Consider the following 19,964-nt stretch of genomic DNA (forward strand, 5'->3'; position numbering starts at 1 on the left):
TCACATTATACTTGCAAATCAGCATCAGCATTGTTTATTGACGGATGAAAGAAAAACATAATTTAAAGCAACATAACTTGCTGGTACAGAATAATTAGTGGAACCCGACTTGAAGATCTTAATTGTTAGAATAGGTGCATCGTTAGGTCATTTGAAGGATACGCCCTTTTTCCTGGGAATTTATCTGATATTAGTGACAATAATTGGCTTCACTTCCTTTATATACTTTTCTAAATTATAGGAATTTACACATTTAACAAAACAAGATGACAGCCTGAAAGCAGATGTGCTGTCTGCTAATCTTTATTCAAAGTTGCTTAATCAAATCATCTGTGAATTTAAATTGAAGTTGCACAAACATATTTCTATTAATATTAATATCAGTTAATGGCCTGAAATGTACTCATCTTATGCCAGCTGTTCTGCACCATACTCATGGAACAATGGAATCCATATCTCCATGTCTGTGCAATGCGGTGTAAACTGAACCATGCTGTCGGTCAGGCACCAACACACCTGACTCCCCCTCCCACGTCTGGCTGCCAGCCTGGTCCTGGATCCACCTGTGCTAATGGCCCACATGCACTTCAGACCTGGCCCCTCAGCCAGAGTCAGCATTGACTGCACAATGAGTCATAAGAGAAGCCAAAGTTTTAAATACCTTTCTCTTACTTGTATTTTATCTAATACTAATGTTTAATTACCTTACACCACATATTGTGTTAATAATTAAATGTATTATTTTTTCATTTTTTAATAATTTATGGTTCCTTTATAACGATCTTTAACTACTCTGCTAAGTCGTGGCACTTGGTGTCAGATGAAAAGCCTTTTGCAGTGCAGGCTGCCAGAAGGTCTTCAGCGTGATGCCAGGGTGGGTTCAGAATCCTCCGTCTATCTCCTCTGCATCTCCATCTCCTCCTGCAGCAGTGGTCATGGGGGTATCAGCTTCCTGCTCCCACAGAAGTCCAACATATATGCTTGCAGCATATGCTGGTCAACAGGATTTAGCATTTCAAACAAATCGCACTTATAAATTACAAGGGATATACGCACTATATAAATGCAATTTGTGCATCTTTCAGCTATTTTCATGTCATAGGAGCAAAATTAGGCCATTCAGCCCATCGAGTCTACTCCGCCATACTCTCATGGCTGATTTATCTTTCCCTCTTGACCCCATTCTCCTGCCTCCTCCCAACAACCTTTGACACCCGTACTGATCAAGAACCCTTCCTTTTCAACAAGAGCTTTAAAAACACATTGAACATCTCCAATATTCAAGTAGATCAGTTTGCGTAGGAAGGAACTGCAGATGCTGGTTTATCAGTTTGACCTATACTCCAAAGACGTACAGGTATGTAGATTAATTGGCTGGGTAAATGTAAAAATTGTCCCTAGTGGGTGTAGGATAGTGTTAATGTGCGGGGATCGCTGGGCGGCACGGACTTGGTGGGCCGAAAAGGCCTGTTTCCGGCTGTATATATATGATATGATATGATTGTTGGATGTAAGATTCACAAAATCATTGGAATGGTTCTGTTGAAGAAGACACATCGCCACAGTTGACCTCATCCTCAGACCAACTCGACAACCTCCCACGTTAGAATCTAGTTACATCTTAGATGAGTGTGGTGTCATGCCTGCAACTTTTCCTGCTGACAAAATAAATGCTTTGTACAATCTGTCTGGAGTCCTAACATTGAGCTTGTCTCATCTTAACTCTGGCCCGCTACTTCTAAATCTGCATATTTTTCTTTATCCTGTTAGGTGTGTGATATCATATCATATCATATCATATATATACAGCCGGAAACAGGCCTTTTCGGCCCTCCAAGTCCGTGCCGCCCAGCGATCCCCGCACATTAACACTATCCTACACCCACTAGGGACAATTTTTACATTTACCCAGCCAATTAACCTACATACCTGGTGCATCAAAAGATCTTTCTAGGCAGGTGGTTTGTCAGGACCTGAGCTCATTCCCCTAAACACAAACAAACAGTCATGTCCTCTTCCTCTGCTGGCCTCTGGGGCTGTCAAACTGCATTGTTATACTGATGAACTGGTCAACAGTGCTGGAACTTACATTTATCCTTTGATGCGTTGTCCTGAGAAGGAGGTGATGGGTCTTCAAGGGATGAATTATGAAGGAAGACATGATATCCTGTAATTCTTCAGCACTGGGTAACCACATACCAGAAAGCACTTTATGATAAGACAAATCCATGTGTAATTCAACTGAAGATAATTTGTCCTGAGATACTGTGGGGATGGTGGGGATAGTGGTTCTGTACTTGTTATGGTTCTGTGTGGGTTATTCCTGTGACCCTAACGCTAACCCTAACCCTAACGCTACGCATGTGGCTGAGGGATCTAGTGAAATATCTAAGATTGTGAGCAACCGTTTTGATGTAAATGGATCAAAAAGCTGTCATAGTGTAATTAAATCAGTTGTACAAGACATTGGTGAGGCTGCACTAGGAGTATTATGTTCCATTTTGGTCACCATACTATAAGAAGGATGTTATTAAGCTGAAAAGAGTGCAGAGATTTGTGAGGATTTTGCCAGGATTTAAGGACCTAGGCTATAGGAAGAGATTTGGTAAACTCAGACTTTTATCCCATGAGATTATCGTTGTCGACCTCCCCGTGGTGAGCCCTGTCAACTGACCTCAGTCAGGCGAACGACAACAAACAGAGACAGCAGAAGCAGAAGCAGCTTCATAACTTCTGTTGCCTCAAACGGAAGAAGAATATCTTCAAGAAGTGTATAAAATCATGAGGGGAATCGATAGGGTGAATGCACAGTCTTTTATCGAGAGGAGGCGAATCAAAAGACAGAGGACATAGGTTTAAGGTGAGAAGGGAAAGATTTAATAGGATTCTGGGGGGCAACTTTTTCACTCAGAATGCTGGCGTGTATTTGGACTTAGTTATCAGAGGAGGTAGCTGAGGCAGGCAGAGTAACAACATTTAAAAGACACTTGGACAGTTGCGTACATGGATAGGTAAGGTTTAGAAGGCTGTGGGCCAAATGACAGCAAATGGGACTAACTTAGATTGGGCATCTTGGTCGGCATGGATGATTTGGACTGAAGGGCCAATTTCTGTGCTGTGTGACACCGAGACTAAATAGTTTCAACTCAGGGATGAATGTCAACCTGAAGGGAGTGAACTGAAATCCCACGGTGGCAAGAAATGAAGTTTTCAGTGAAACTGTCTAGATTTCTTTTCATTTAAATGGATTATTGGCAAAATTCTGCTGGTTCACTAATATTCTTCAAGAGAGAGGATGTTGTCGCCTAACATTTGACTCCAGGTTCACATGGCACACTGACTCTTGATGCCCTTGCATTTGTACAAGAACCACCTTTAATTTTCACAATATTGTTGCCTATTAGGAAAGGTGATAAATGCGACCTAGCTAGAATCACCCACATGGTGTTACACACAACAGAGTAGAAGGATGCAGTCAGTGATGCAGTTGAGTGAAGGCGAGTGGTAGGAAGGTGGTGTCGAGCATCAACACAGGTGTGTGTGTTTCACTTCACTGATTACTTTGTGTCTGTCAACACATTCTGTCTCCTGCAGTGAATCCTGGAGTGACAGGATTGGCCTCCTGACATCAGGCCTGTCTTCTTCTGCACCTGTAATTACCAGCACTTTGGTGACTCAGATCTATTAGGAATCCATGGTTTAGAACTCAGTTAACTGTGTCTTACGACCAAGAATTTATTGCAACTTCTCTTTGATATTTGTGTGGATGTTTGGATCAAAATTGTACCTCTGATAGACGCAGGAATGATCATGTGTGAGCAGGTTATTGTAAGTGTGTGCTCTTCAACATTAATACTTGACGTGCATGTGAACAGTCAGAGATGTGACTTCACAACAATCTTCTCAGGTTTAAACTCCAGTAATATGCATTATTTATTGCGATGCGAGTAATTTGCATAGTTTAAACTTGGCAAGTTGCCGTTAAGGTCAGTGGGAATGAACTTTTAAATAAGTACCTATCACACCTCCCTCTGTTCTGGATCTAAGGGGACCGGATGGTGTCACATGGTGACCCAACAAACTCACAAACGTTCACTGCATTGCCCATTTAACGGGAAAACTCATTCAAACCCAGCATTTGTGAAGAAAGCCAGTTAAAAGCATGTCATCTCTTTAATTTTTCAGCATTAGCCCAAAGGAATAAGATGAAGATTCCTCCCTTGATGCTGAAACGCAAATGAATTCAGTTCTGGCAGAGGTAGCCAAGCTTGTTTTTGGCTTGCATCCACAGACCTGTGGTTTGCTCGTAACTACTTGTGCTTTGGTTTTAGGGTGCTTAGCTAATGTGCCAAAGGATTTCCGGCTTCATGAATTGGGTTCATCAAGAGAGGCTGCCTGCCACCCACAGCATCATGGGGCTTCATCTAGTTTTGATCAAAGTTAAATATTTTATATCCAAGCTGAACCAATGATTTTAATGGTTGTTTTTTGTCCCTTCGCAGCTTGTGTTCAGAAATTATTTAAAAGAGCTTCAAATTACTCAACATTCCCAGAGTGATCTATCCTGACATAATTAATTAAGTCCTTTGGAGAAATAGCCCATGGAAGTCTCCGACTACATCCTATCTTTGTCCCGCCCCCTCCCCTGACATCAGTCTGAAGAAGGGTCTCAACCCGAAACATCACCCATTCCTTCTCTCCTGAGATGCTGCCTGACCCGCTGAGATACTCCAGCATTTTGTGTCTACCTATCTCTTTCCATAACTATTTTAAAACTAGAGAATGATGGTCATTGGTTCCAAAGTTCTTGCCCAATGATACTTCAACCATTCCCCAGCTTCTTGTCCCCACTGTAGTTGCATTTTGCCCCTCTCAGATTGCTTGAGAAAATATTCCTGGAAACCCTTAACAAATTCTGACCCATCTAGTACATGGAGGCTATCTTGGCCATCTCTCTGTACAGCCTGAGCTCCATGTAGTGAATGCTGAGTCTCCCTGTACAGCCTGAGCTTGTGGTGAATGCTGAGTCTCCCTGAACAGCCCCAGCTCTGTGTAGTGAATGCTGAGTCTCCCTGTACAGCCTGAGCTCCATGTGGTGAATGCTGAGTCTCTCTGTACAGCCCCAGCTCTGTGTAGTGAATGCTGAGTCTCCCTGTACAGCCTGAGCTCCATGTGGTGAATGCGGTCTCCCTGTACAGCCCCAGCTCCATGTAGTGAATGCGGTCTCCCTGTGCAGCCCCAGCTCCATGTGGTGAATGCGGTCTCCCTGTGCAGCCCCAGCTCCATGTGGTGAATGCGGTCTCCCTGTGCAGCCCCAGCTCTGTGTGGTGAATGCTGAGTCTCCCTGTACAGCCTGAGCTTGTGGTGAATGCGGTCTCCCTGTACAGCCCCAGCTCCATGTGGTGAATGCGGTCTCCCTGTACAGCCCCAGCTCCATGTGGTGAATGCGGTCTCCCTGTTCAGCCCCAGCTCCATGTGGTGAATGTGGTCTCCCTGTACAGCCCCAGCTCCATGTGGTGAATGCGGTCTCCCTGTACAGCCCCAGCTCCATGTGGTGAATGCGGTCTCCCTGTACAGCCTGAGCTCCATGTGGTGAATGCGGTCTCCCTGTACAGCCCCAGCTCCATGTGGTGAATGCGGTCTCCCTGTACAGCCTGAGCTCCATGTAGTGAATGCTGAGTCTCTCTGTACAGCCCCAGCTCTGTGTGGTGAATGCTGAGTCTCCCTGTACAGCCCCAGCTCCATGTGGTGAATGCGGTCTCCCTGTACAGCCCCAGCTCCATGTGGTGAATGCGGTCTCCCTGTACAGCCCCAGCTCCATGTGGTGAATGCTGAGTCTCCCTGTACAGCCTGAGCTTGTGGTGAATGCTGTGCGTTCGAGAACAAGTGGGTCAGCAATGAGACTTTAGCTTGGGAAGTGTTTCCTGGTTTGTCCTGTACATGGGGAGTGTGACTGTGTGTAAGAGACTTTGTTGAGGATACTGACTGCACTCTCTGTCTCGTTTGTTGAAGCATTCCTGGATCGGCCATCTGTGCCTTCGACATGGAGCAGATTTCCAACATTTTTGACGGTCGCTTCAAGGAGCAGAAATCCCCAGAGTCGATCTGGACACCAGTTCCTGAGGAATTGGTTCCAAAGCCAAGGTAAGAGATCCATTCCATACAATGATCCATTCCATACAATGATCCATTCCATACAATGATCCATTCCATGATCCATTCCATACCATGATCCATTCCATAAGATGATCCATACCATGATCCATTCCATAAGATGATCCACTCCATATCATAAACAGGCAGAACAGTTCAATATGAAATTTCTTGGAGCTGTTTGGAGACCAGATGTTAATTCTGTGGATTGAATACTCAAACCTAATTCCAGAGCTCCCAAATGGATGTGTTGGATGGGAATGTACTCTACTGTAAATGTCCATAATTTACTTCTTCAATTATAAAAATATCATTCAGATATTGGTGAGAGTGAGCTGTTGGGAGAAGACGGAGACCTGAGGTTGGGTCACCAAAGAAGGTACTGGCTGGGGAAGGAAGGAGTGGCGGTTGTGGTCTCGTGTAGAGGGCTCAAGAGTTACAAAGGAGCTTTGAAGTGTCTAAGAGGAGCATTTGGAGATCAGGTGGTTTGAGGGCCTGGGCCTTTTGTGGGTCAAGATGAATCAATGGGTAAGAGTGCCCTCATGGGATAAGGAGCACATTTGATGAGTTGATGGTGGTGTTTGGTACTGTGTGGGTTGAGGGAAGGGAGACAAAGGATCAAAGAAACTTACTCTGCAGTGCCTTGGCCAGAATACACCATAGTTGTCCCAAGAGTGCCTGATAAAGGAACAAACTAATTAGTGCTCCGAATGAAACACTGAGCAGGGAACAAAGAATTTCCATTCATGAATCACACGAGAGCATGCTCACTAAAAACTCCATGGCAAGATGAAACTATTAGGAAGTGATTGCAATAGAGCTTCACTCCAATGTTCAGTTGGTTAAAGATGAAAGTAGAAGCATCAGGCAATTGTGGTTCATGGCCCACCTATTCTGAACATGATCAGCAAAAGTCAGATTCAACAAATTGAGACTAAATATTCACGGCTGGCGATGTGCTCTCCACAACATCATTCCCCAGCCCTTCATCAGTCCCCAGCCCCACTCTTCCCACTTCTACCTCCTCCCGAAAATCCACAAACAGATCTGCCCTGGCAGACCCATTGTTTCTGCCTGCTCCTACCCCACTGAACTCATCTCCACATGTCTTGATTCCATCCTAGCCCCCCTTGCCCTGTCCCTTAAGACCTATGTCCGAGACATCTCACATGCCCTTCAACTGTTCAATAACTCTTCCCTTTCTAGGCCTCCATTGCCACATCTTTACCATGGGCGTCCAGTCCTTCGACACCTCTATTCCCCACCAGGGAAGGTCTCAAGGCCCTCAGTTCTTTCTCAAACAGAGACCCAACAGTTTCTTTCTACTGACACTCACCTCCACCTGGGGAGCCTGTCCTCACCCTCACCAACTTCTCTTTTTACTCCATTCACTTTCTCTAGGTTCAAGGTGTGGCCATGGCTACTTGCATGGGCCCCAGCCACGCCTGCGTTTTGTGGGTTACTATAACTCTACTGCAGCACAAAGGCTCCAAAGGACAGAGGGAATTTCTGTGCAATTTTCAGTGAAGATTGCTTTTAAACTTGGTCCGGGAGGCAAATAGCTGATGTCTAAACTCCTGATTCACCAAATGATTTAAAGCTTAATAATTGGATTGAAAAATGTTTAGAAAGCAAAATTCACACAGCAGAAACATTCACTGTCAGCTTGTTTCCCACTTCCAAAGTGAAAAACTTGTAAATTTAAACCAGTTTCAGGAACAAGGATGTAACCTGTGCAGACGCACCATCACAATATTGATGAAGTGTCAATCATTGATGAACTCATCCCATGAATCACAATAATCTGGCTCCACTCAAATGCACATCAAGGATCCCAGGAACCGTCTGCAGAGTCTTGCTCTCTGACTCTTCCCTCTGTAACAAAAACACCAGAATGTGAATCATTGGACATTCTTCTCATTAGCATTTGTTGGATTTTGCTGTGTGAAATATTGATGTCACATTTGCCTGTTTTGTGCAGAGATAAGGCATTTTATTAATGGGTTCACTTTTAATGTCCCACATATTGTTATGTAGACATAAAAAGCATTGTTATGCTATAGATAACAATACAACTGTGCTGTGTAAAGACAATAATACTAATGGAATGTTTCCAACAAACAATCCATGGATTTAATTGCACAATCTCAAACAATGTTGAACAATTTCGCAGAGATTGACATTTTAATGGATCAGTATATTAGACTCCGAAGAGTGATGTGATAATCATTTAGAGCTACATTTTGTTTAAAGTCTACACAGAAAGCTGCTCTACACATGCATGGAACATTGGGACATCTGGAAAATCAACTGTGTGGTACAGGAAGAATTCTTACGTTCATAAGGTCTAGGAGCAAAATTAGGCCCTTTGGTTTATCAAGTCGACTCCACCATTCAATCATAGCTGATCTATCTTTCCCTCTGAACCCCATTCTCCTGGCTTCTCCCCATAACCCCTGACACCCAAACTAATCAAGAATCTGTCGATCTCTGCCTTAAAACTCATGAACTTATGAATTGAAGCAAAGTAACTTGTTGAACTTCAGAAATCTCATTGTGAATATCTTGGCAGGTTTAAAAACATCCATTCTTGAGCCCAATGCTGGAAAAATAGATAATATAGAATGATAATTTGAGATAAAGGATAACCCATTGTGGTATAGCTCAGAAACCACATTCTATAATGTTTCCTTCTGCACCATCCACCCTTAATTGAATGATTCTCTGGATTTTTGCATCCATCACGCTCGGATGTCCAAAGGATAGAGATTGATACTTGACGGGAGAAAGGGTGACGAGATGACAGGCGTTGAGGTCCCAGTTGCTGTGAACCCTGGGCGAGGTGGTGCAAAGGATGTTTGGCCGATGGGGCCTTGCACACCAGCCTATGAGTGAAGAACTCTCTGCAAAGCTTGGCGGGTGCGATACCTGCGAGCACCGGCAGGAGATCCGTCGGAGTGGGCGTAGGCAGCCAGTGATGATCCGCATGGTGTCGTTGAGGGTGGCGTCTAGCTTGCTGGTATGAGCGCTGCGGCACCATGCTGGGGCGGCGTACTCAGCGGCGCTGTACACGAGTGCAAGAGCACTGGTTCCAAGAGTAGATGTCCTGGCGCCCCATGACGATCCGGCCAAGCAACGCAGGAGGTTGTTCCGTGCCGAGACTTTAGCACGGAGAGCTTCAAGATGTTGCTTGTAGGTCAGCTGCCGATCTAGTTTCACCCCGAGGTATGTAGGAAATGGGTTGTAGGGTAGGGGTGACCCATTGAGGGTGACTGTTAGCTGGCGTTGAGCTTCCTTGTTCAGGTGAAAGGCCGTTGTGGTGGTTTTTGCCACACTCAGTTTTAGTCTTCAGGTCTTAAGGTAGCCCGCAACAAGTTCCATATCCGCCGAGAGCACATCCTCAACATTTGACCAACTCTTGTCCGAGTGCAGTAGGGCCAAGACATCTGCGTTTCCATACTGGCGCGAGGTCGTGCGTGGCAGATCGCTGATATAGAGATTGAAGAGCATGGGGGCCAGTACCAAGCCTTGGGGGACTCCGTTTCTTAAGCGTCGCAGTCGGCTAGATTGTCCGTCGCTGGTCTTGAGTACAAAACTGCGGTTGGCAAGGATGTTGGCAAGGAGCCGCACTAAATGACGGTCAGGGATGGTTTGGAGGAGCTTCTAGATCAAGCCCTGGTGCCACACAGTATCATAGGCGGCGGTGGGGCCCACTAGATCAGGCCCTGGTGCCACACTGTATCAAAGGCGGCGGTGAGGCCCACCAGGGTGACGGTCAGGGATGGTGCGGAGGAGCTTCTAGATCAGGCTCTGGTGCCACACTGTATCACAGGCGGCGGTGGGGCCCACTAGATCAGGCCCTGGTGCCACACTGTATCACAGGTAGCGGTGAGGTTCTAGATCAGGCCCTGGTGCCACACTGTATCATAGGCGGTGGTGGGGCCCACCAGATCAGGCCCTGGTGCCACACTGTATCATAGGCGGCGGTGGGGCCCACCAGATCAGGCCCTGGTGCCACACTGTATCACAGGCGGCGGTGGGGCCCACCAATGTGATGCCCGCCTTGTCACCCTTTTTGAAACTGTCTTCGATGTTATTGGTCAGCTTGACTATTTGGTGGGTGGTGCAGCGTCCACGCCGAAATCCGGCTTGTTCAGTGGGGTGGTTGAGGGTCAACGATTGGATGGAGCCGGGCCAGGAGAAGCCGTTCGAGGAGCTTGTACGGGACACAGAGGAGTGAGATGGGCTGATAGTTCCTTGGGTCGTCCGCAGGCTTGTTTGGTTTTGGTAGCGCAATGACGGTGGCTTTCCGCCAGATCTTTGGAATGGACTGACCAATGAGGCAAGAGGAGTAAAACTCACGGAGCCAGACCAGGCATTTAGGGCCGCAGTGGTTCAGGAATTCTGGGGCGATGTGATCAGGACCCTGAGCTTTTCCACATTTCAGTTGAGAGATGACAGAAGAAAGTTCTGCAGAGGAAAAGGGTGCTGACAGGTGCCCATCAGCACCTGGAGCTTTCCAAAGATTAGTGGATTCCTGTTTGACAGAACGAGTATGGTTCTTGTCCGCGTCTTTGGAGTGGCCATTGGCCAGGAACTGGTGGGCGATGGAGTTGGCCGTGACAGGGCAATGCTTTGGGCGGGTACTTCGACCGGTGAGGCGATTGAAGGTCTTCCACGCCACCCTACTGGGGTGTACTATTCCTTTTCTCCAGAGATGCTACCTGACCCGCTGAGTTACTCCAGCACTCCTTGAAACGTCACCTATCCATGTTCTCCACAGATGCTGCCTGACTCGCTGAGTTACTCCAGCTTTTTGTGTCTGACTTCCATTCTGTTGTTTTGGACATATAGTTCAACATTTTATTGGCTTTGTTAGCTGCTGCTCCGCAATGATTGGAAGTTGAGCATTGATTCTGCTAAGAAGGTCGCTTTCACCTTCCCTCAAATGTACATATTGCCCAGATTGGCCTTTTGCATTGTTAGTTTAACATACATGACAGGGAATTCTATCTACCCAGTCTGCTCCACTCATAACCAGTCTGGTCACCCATAACCAACCTGGTCACTCATAACCAGTCTGCTCCACTCATAACCAGTCTGGTCACTCATAACCAGTCTGCTCCACTCATAACCAGTCTGCTCCACTCATGACCTACAAAGCCCTCCATAACCTGGCCCCATCCTACCTGACTGATCTCCTCCACAGGCACACTCCCACCTGCACCCTCCGCTCTGCTGCTGCCAACCTCCTGTCCCCCCCATCCGGACCAAACTCAGATCCTGGGGGGACAGGGCTTTCTCCATCGCTGCTCCCACCCTATGGAACTCACTACCCCAAACCGTCAGAGACTCCTTCCTCACTCACCACATTCAAAACATCACTGAAGTCTCACCTCTTCAGTACTGCCTTCAACCACTGAAGGTCACCTCATCTTCTGTCTCATTTCTCTGTTCGTTTACTTATTTATCTATCTATTCACTTCTCTATGTTCTAGAAATCCCTGTAAAGCGTCTTTGAGTGTTTGAAAAGCGCTATATAAATGTAATGCATTATTATTATTATTATTATAACCAGTCTGGCCACTCATAACCAGTCTGGCCACTCATAACCAGTCTGCTCCACTCATAACCAGTCTGCTCCACTCATAACCAGTCTGGCCACTCATAACCAGTCTGCTCCACTCATAACCAGTCTGGCCACTCATAACCAGTCTGCTCCACTCATAACCAGTCTGCTCCACTCATAACCAGTCTGGCCACTCATAACCAGTCTGGCCACTCATAACCAGTCTGGTCACTCATAACCAGTCTGGTCACTCATAACCAGTCTGGTCACTCATAACCAGTCTGCTCCACTCATAACCAGTCTGGCCACTCATAACCAGTCTGGCCACTCATAACCAGTCTGCTCCACTCATAACCAGTCTGGCCACTCATAACCAGTCTGGCCACTCATAACCAGTCTGCTCCACCCATAACCAACCTGGTCACTCATAACCAGTCTGCTCCACTCATAACCAGTCTGCTCCACTCATAACCAGTCTGGCCACTCATAACCAGTCTGGCCACTCATAACCAGTCTGGTCACTCATAACCAGTCTGGTCACTCATAACCAGTCTGGTCACTCATAACCAGTCTGGCCACTCATAACCAGTCTGACCTCTCTACCAATAACCTGTATGAAACTTTCCAATCCGGATTCCGCTCCAACCACTGTACTGAAACTGCGCTCCTCAAAATCACAAACGACATTCTCCTCTCCTCCGACGCTGGCAACCTCAACATCCTCATCCCACTTGACCTCAGCGCCGCCTTTGACACCATAAATCACTCCATTCTCCTCACCCGACTTGAAACCTCCTTTAACATCACCGGCACAGCCCTATCCTGGTTCAAATCTTACCTCTCTGACAGACACCAGTTCATCTCCATTAACAACTGTAAATCCCCCACCGCTCCCCTCCCCCAAGGTGTCCCCCAAGGCTCAGTCCTTGGCCCCCTCCTCTTCATCCTCTACCTGTTCCCCCTTGGTCAATTAATCCGCCGTCATGGTCTCAACTTCCACTGCTTCGCTGATGATATCCAGCTCCTCATCTCCACCAAGTCAATCTCCCCCACCACACACTCTACACTGACAAACTGCATCACTGAAATAAAATCTTGGCTTCAATCAAATTTCCTCAAACTCAATTGCAACAAATCTGAAATCATCATCATTGGTCCAAAAACGCTCACCAAATCCACCCAAAACTTCATCCTCAACATTGATGGTCTCCCAGTATCCACCTCCCCTCACATCCGGAATCTTGGAATCATCTTTGATCAAACCCTCTCCTTCGACAAACACATCAAACACATCACAAAGACAGCCTTCTTCCACCTCAAAAACATTGCCCGTCTCCGTCCATGCCTCTCCTCCACAGCTGCAGAAACCCTCATCCACGCCTTCATCACCTCCCGTCTGGACTACTGCAACAGCCTCCTCTATGGCGCTCTCTCAAAAATCATCAGTAAACTTCAATACATTCAAAACTCCGCTGCCCGTCTACTCACCCACACCCCAATCCGTGACCATATCACCCCCGTCCTTTACAAACTCCACTGGCTCCCCATCCCCCAGAGAATCCAGTACAAAATCCTCCTCATGACCTACAAAGCCCTCCATAACCTGGCCCCATCCTACCTGACCGACCTCCTCCACAGGCACACTCCCACCTGCACCCTCCGCTCTGCTGCTGCCAATCTCCTATCCCCCCACATCCGGACCAAACTCAGATCCTGGGGGGACAGGGCTTTCTCAATCGCTGCTCCCACCCTATGGAACTCACTACCTCAAACCGTCAGAGACTCCTCCACACTCACCACATTCAAAACATCACTGAAGTCTCACCTATTCAGTACTGCCTTCAACCACTGAAGGTCACCCCACCCTCTGTCTCCTTTCTCTGTTCGTTTACTTATTTATCTATTTATTCACTTCCCTATGTTCTCTAAATCCCTGTAAAGCGTCTTTGAGTATATGAAAAGCGCTATATAAATGTAATGTATTATTATTATTATTATTATAACCAGTCTGGCCACTCATAACCAGTCTGGCCACTCATAACCAGTCTGGCCACTCATAACCAGTCTGCTCCACTCATAACCAGTCTGCTCCACTCAGTTGCTCGTACAGTGGTTCACAATTAGCTCTTGTTATTCACACTCGGATTCAACCATTGTATTTTACTTTGAATCCTGACAGTTTTGAACTCAATTGGTCATCTCTCAAGCGAAAATTTTGGAAGTCTTTATATAAAACATTTTAGAACTTATCACTGTGCCTTTGTCTGAACTTTTTTTTAAATGTTTATTTTTTTAATTTTTAATTTAATTAAATTAATTACAGTGCATATAACAACAGCAGTAAACCCCATCCCTCCCCTTCCCTACATAATCATGAAAACAAACAAACAAAAACAAACAAATAAATAAATTAAAATAAATTTTTAAAAAACATAACTACAATGTGACAAAAAAGACAAAAGCACAAAAACATGAGGCAAGGTAATTTTCACAAGTTAAATATTTCAGTATTTTCACTGCTGGATTCAAAGAAGGTACCAAAGCGTGTGGCGTTGAGGGGATAGTTTTACTTGTCCTTAATATGCTGCAGCACTGGGTTCCATATGTTGAAGAACTTTTGAGGGTTGCCAGACAATTCATATCTCAACCTCTCTACATGTAAGAAGCCCATTAATTCTCTTAACCAAGTCTCAAACTGAGGAGCAGAGTCTGATTTCCATAGTTTCAAAATACATCTGTTGGCAATTACCATACCATAAACCAAGATTGTGCGAACATTATGGTCTAGCTTCTCGAGCGTTGTGGAATATCCGAATAGAGCAGTTTCAGGGTCAGGAGTTAAAGTGACGTTTAAAACAGTAGAGTACCATTGAAATAAAAGACACCAAAAGTTGTGAAGTTTTGGACAAGTCCAAAAGTGGTGAGCGAGTGTACCCTCAGCGGTCTTGCATCTATTACACAAAGGTGAGAGATCAGGAAAGATTTTATGCAGCTTAACCTTAGAGTAGTGTAATCTGTGTATAACCTTGAATTGAATCAGTTGTAGCCTAGAATTAATAGAACAGGATTTTATACTTTTCAGTACTACCTTCCAGACATCGTCATCAATTTCAATGTTAAGGTCTTCTTCCCAGGTTTGTTTTATTTTTAAAGTAGATTTATCTAGTTTGAAAAGATACCTACAAAAGATGAGATTAGGTTCTTTGCTTCCGGGGGACCCAGCAAAATTTTGGACAACGAGTCGTCTTCGGGCAGGGACTCAAAAAGCGAATTGTTTTGTCGAACATAATTTCTCAGCTGTAAGTACCTGAAGAATTGAGTTTTGGGCAATGAGAACTTGGATTGTAGCTGATCAAATGATGCAAAGTGTCTATGTAAAGATCTTTTATTGTAACTATCCCTTTGCAGCTCCATTCTCTGAACGCTGTGTCTGTAAATGATGGGGGGAAAAGCGTGGTTATGCCAGATTGGGGCGTGCATTGACGTATTTGGAAGCTCACAAGCTTTCCTAATTTGGTGCCATATTCTCTGAGCATTGGACAGAGTGAAGTGATCCTCTCTAAGAGAGGTGAGAGATCTGGGTAATGAAAAAAGGAGAGCAGGGAGAGAAGTTTTTGGGGTTAAGCTTTTTTCAATCGCCAGCCAAGGGGGCAGGTCATATCCAACTCCCCGTTCATATGCATACTGCCAGTATACCATGACTCTAACATTGGCCGCCCAATAGTAATATAAAAAGCACGGTAACCCCAGTCCCCCATGTTCCCTCGTTTTTTGAAGATAAGCTTTTGAGATCCTGTGTGCTTTATATCCCCAAATAAATGGCATAATGATAGAATCGATTAACTTAAAGTAGGATTTGGGGATAAAAATAGGGACATTCTGAAATAAATACAGAAATCTCGGCAGGGAGACGATCTTTACTGCGTTCACGCGGCCAATCAAAGAAATAGACAACGTTCTCCATTTCTCTATGTTCTCCTTTAGCTTATTCAACCTTTCGGTAAAGTTAAATTTAAAAAGGGTCTTGGGGTTTTTAGATATTTTACTGCCCAGATATTTTATACTGTCCGGACTTGTTTTAAACTGCATGTTGGCTAAGAATACAGGGTCTAATTCTGCTGTTAACGATATAAGTTCACTCTTCTGCCAGTTTATAGTGTAACCTGAGACCTCGCCAAAGGAATTAATAAGCTGGAATAGGTAAGGGACAGAATGTTCAGGGTCAGATACAAAGATGGCAATATCATCCGCATAAAGCGAAATCTTATGTTCCACCCCACCCAGTATTATCAGTTTTATAAGCGCATGCCCTCTTATACCGATTGCCAGCGGCTCAATGGCTAACGCGAAGAGGAGCGGCGAGAGGGGGCAGCCCTGTCGCGTACCCCTCTGAAGGGCAAAGGGGGGTGACCTATCCTGGTTTGTGAGTATGGAAGCGGTGGGATGAGCATATATAAGACGTACCCAGGAAATAAAAGAGGCACCAAGACCAAAAACTTCCAGCACTCTGAGTAAATATCCCCACTCAACCTGATCGTAAGCTTTTTCTGCGTCTAAACACAGAATGGCTTGTTTGGAAGAACTGTCGAATTTGTGATACATAATATTCATTACTCTTCTAACATTAAAGAAAGAGAACCTATTGGGGATGAACCCGGTCTGATCCGTATGGATAATGGATTCTATACACTTATTTAGTCTAGTCGCCATTATTTTAGAAATCCAAATTAAGCATAGAAATTGGTCGGTATGAGGAGGAATTGGTTTCATCCCTGTCTTGTTTCAATAAGAGAGAAATATTAGCATTGTACAATGATGGTGGGAGCTTTTTCAACTCGATTGAGTGGGAGAGCATCCTGTGCAGGATCGGAGTTACCTGGTCAGCAAACGTCTTATAAAATTCGACTCCAAAACCATCTGGCCCAGGGCTCTTGCCGTTTTGCAGCGACCTAATTGCGTCCATGATTTCTACAGAGGAGGGTTCTGAGTTTAAGGCCTCACAAGAGGCACTATCTAATTTTGGTATGTCCAACTTTTTTTTTTTTTTTTTTTTTTTAACAAAGTTTATTTCTGATTTTTATTAATACAGCTTTGATAATTCAATGCATGAACACATTAATGCTGATAAGTATCCCCCCACCCACCACCCCCCACCCGCAATACCATTCAATATACTAAACATAAAACACAACAAAAAAAAACAAACAAAAAACCCAGAGAGGAGGGAAGCAGAAAAATCGGAATGTTAAGACATATCAGGGACCATTCTAATATTTCAATTCCACTCTTAATTACATACACACATATCAAAGACGCTACACAACCATAAAATTATCAGAGCCTAAAGCATCAATACAACTAAGAAAAGGTTGCCATATCAATGTAAACTTGTCAGCTGATTCCCTAACAGTATACCTAATCTTCTCCAATTTAATAAAATACAACATATCCCTAATCCACTGTGCAAATGTTGGAGGGTTACAATCTTTCCATCTGATCAAGATTTGTCGTCTGGCCACCATCGTGGCAAAAGAGAAAAGATTTTGTTTATTATTATTTAATGCAAGATTTTGTGTTACCACAGGAGAGCATATCAAATATTAATTGCCAAAAATTAGATAACTTAGGACAATCCCAAAACATGTGAATTAAAGTGGCTTGGTTCTGCCTGCAACGGTCACACGTGGAGTCTATATTGGGTGTAAATTGGGCTAGCTTAGCTTTGGTCCAGTGCAATCGGTGGAAAATCTTAAACTGCATAACAGTATGCTTCATGCATATCGAAGATGTGTATATACCCCCAATCATCTTTGACCAGATAAAGTCTGAAATTGTCATGCCCAGATCCCTTTCCCACTGCTCTTTTAGGGAGTTAAGACTTGTCATGTTTTCTTTTATTAGTAAAGAATAGATGTCACCTATCTTTCCCTTTCTGATTGATGTAATGTTATTAATTGAGTCTAGGAGTGTGTCTGAGGGCTGTGAAGGGAATTGAGTGATATTAGAAGATATGAAACTGCGAATTTGCATATACCTAAAGAAGTGTGACCTCGAGATATTGAATTTCTGAACAATCTGCGCAAAAGATGCAAACAAACCATTTATAAACATGTCTTTAAATGAACAGACCCCATGATTGAGCCAAGCACTGAATGAAGCATCTGTCGAAGGTGGCACAAATGCATGGTTCGTTATAATAGGAGCGAGTATTGAGAATTTACAGATATCAAAGGATTGTCTGAATTGCTTCCATATTTTTAAAGAATTAATAACAACTGGATTAGAAGTGTATTTGGTAATAGGCTCTGGATATGGCAGACCTGAACATAATAAGGCGGCTAATGAAGTGTTCTTACAAGAGTCTCTCTCTAGAATTAGCCAGTCAGGTACAGTGGTTAATACATTTCTTTCTATCCAATAAGAAATACTTTTAATATTTGCTGCCCAATAGTAGAACTGAAAGTTTGGCAGTCCAAGCCCTTCCTGCTGATGAGGTCTCTGTAGTATAGCTTTGCGTATACGTGGATTCTTTTTATTCCAAATAAAGGAAGAGAGCTTTCTATCCAGAGAAATGAAGAACGTTTTAGTTAAAAAAACTGGTATACACTGAAACATATAAAGAAGCTTGGGCAATATGTTCATTTTTATAGTGTTAATCCTACCTGCCAAAGATAGAAGTAACAGATCCCAACGGTCAATATCCTCTTTAATAGAGGACAGGAGAGGGGGAAAGTTTGCTGAAAAAAGGTCTTTAAATTTATGTGTGACCCAGATACCGAGATATTTTATTTTGTCCATGCACACTTTAAACGGGACCGTACGTATAAACAGGGATTCTCTTGCTGCCAGATTTAAGGGCATCAACTCACTTTTTTGTGTGTTAATTTTGTAGCCAGAGATTTTGCCAAATTTGCTTAAGAGATTAAGAACTGCAGGAAAAGATAAGGAAGGATCAGACAAATAAAGTAACATATCGTCTGCATATAGCGAAACTTTATGTTCCAACCCTGCCCTTGTAATACCTTTAATATCTTTATTGCTACGTAAGGCTATAGCCAACGGCTCAATTGTAATCGCAAAAAGGAGGGGGGACAGTGGACAACCCTATATAAACTTTTGATCCATGATAAAAAAATTGGTCCAAATCCAAATCTCTCAAGAGTATAAAATAGATAGTCCCACTCCACACGATCAAAAGCCTTTTCAGCATCTAGAGATAACATAACATATAACATATATAACATATAACTACAGCATGGAAACAGGCCTGTCCGGCCCTACCAGTCCACGCCGACCATTCTCCCTGACCTAGTCTCATCTACCTGCACTCAGACCATAACCCTCCAATCCCCTCCTATCCATATACCTATCCAATTTACTCTTAAATAATAAAATCGAGCCAGCCTCCACCACTTCCACCGGAAGCCCATTCCATACAGCCACAACCCTCTGAGTAAAGAAGTTCCCCCTCATGTTACCCCTAAACCTTTGTCCCTCAATTCTGAAGCTATGTCCCCTTGTTGGAATCTTCCCCACTCTCAAAGGGAAAAGCCTACCCACGTCAACTCTGTCCGTCCCTCTCAAAATTTTAAAAACCTCTATCAAGTCCCCCCTCAACCTTCTACGCTCCAAAGAATAAAGACCCAACCTATTCAACCTCTCTCTGTAGCCTAAGTGCTGAAACCCAGGCAACATTCTAGTAAATCTCCTCTGTACCCTCTCCATTTTGTCGACATCCTTCCTATAATTTGGCGACCAGAACTGCACACCATACTCCAGATTTGGCCTCACCAATGCCCTGTACAATTTCAACATTACATCCCAACTTCTATACTCGATGCTCTGATTTATAAAGGCAAGCATACCAAACGCCTTCTTCACCACCCTATCCACATGAGATTCCACCTTCAGGGAACAATGCACAGTTATTCCCAGATCCCTCTGTTCCACTGCATTCCTCAATTCCCTACCATTTACCCTGTACGTCCTATTTTGATTTGTCCTACCAAAATGCAGCACCTCACACTTATCAGCATTAAACTCCATCTGCCATCTTTCAGCCCACCCTTCCAAAAGGCCCAAGTCTCTCTGTAGACTTTGAAAATCTACCTCACTATCAACTACTCCACCTATCTTAGTATCATCTGCATATTTACTAATCCAATTTGCCACACCATCATCCAGATCATTAATGTAAATGACAAACAACAGTGGACCCAACACAGATCCTTGGGGCACTCCA

General features: G+C 44.3%; 1 protein-coding gene across 3 annotated transcripts in view; it reads left to right on the forward strand.

The window, feature by feature from the left end:
- Nucleotides 1–19,964, forward strand: part of LOC144607243 (semaphorin-6B-like) — a 284,386-nt gene that overhangs the window by 228,928 nt on the left and 35,494 nt on the right. For all 3 annotated transcript variants that reach the window (XM_078423936.1, XM_078423937.1, XM_078423938.1), the window contains one exon: nt 6,013–6,144. In XM_078423936.1, coding sequence (XP_078280062.1) covers nt 6,013–6,144 — 132 coding nt within the window. The remainder of the gene's footprint in view (nt 1–6,012; nt 6,145–19,964) is intronic.

Source organism: Rhinoraja longicauda, chromosome 28, assembly GCF_053455715.1.
Source record: "Rhinoraja longicauda isolate Sanriku21f chromosome 28, sRhiLon1.1, whole genome shotgun sequence".
NCBI classification, from domain to species: domain Eukaryota; kingdom Metazoa; phylum Chordata; class Chondrichthyes; order Rajiformes; family Arhynchobatidae; genus Rhinoraja; species Rhinoraja longicauda.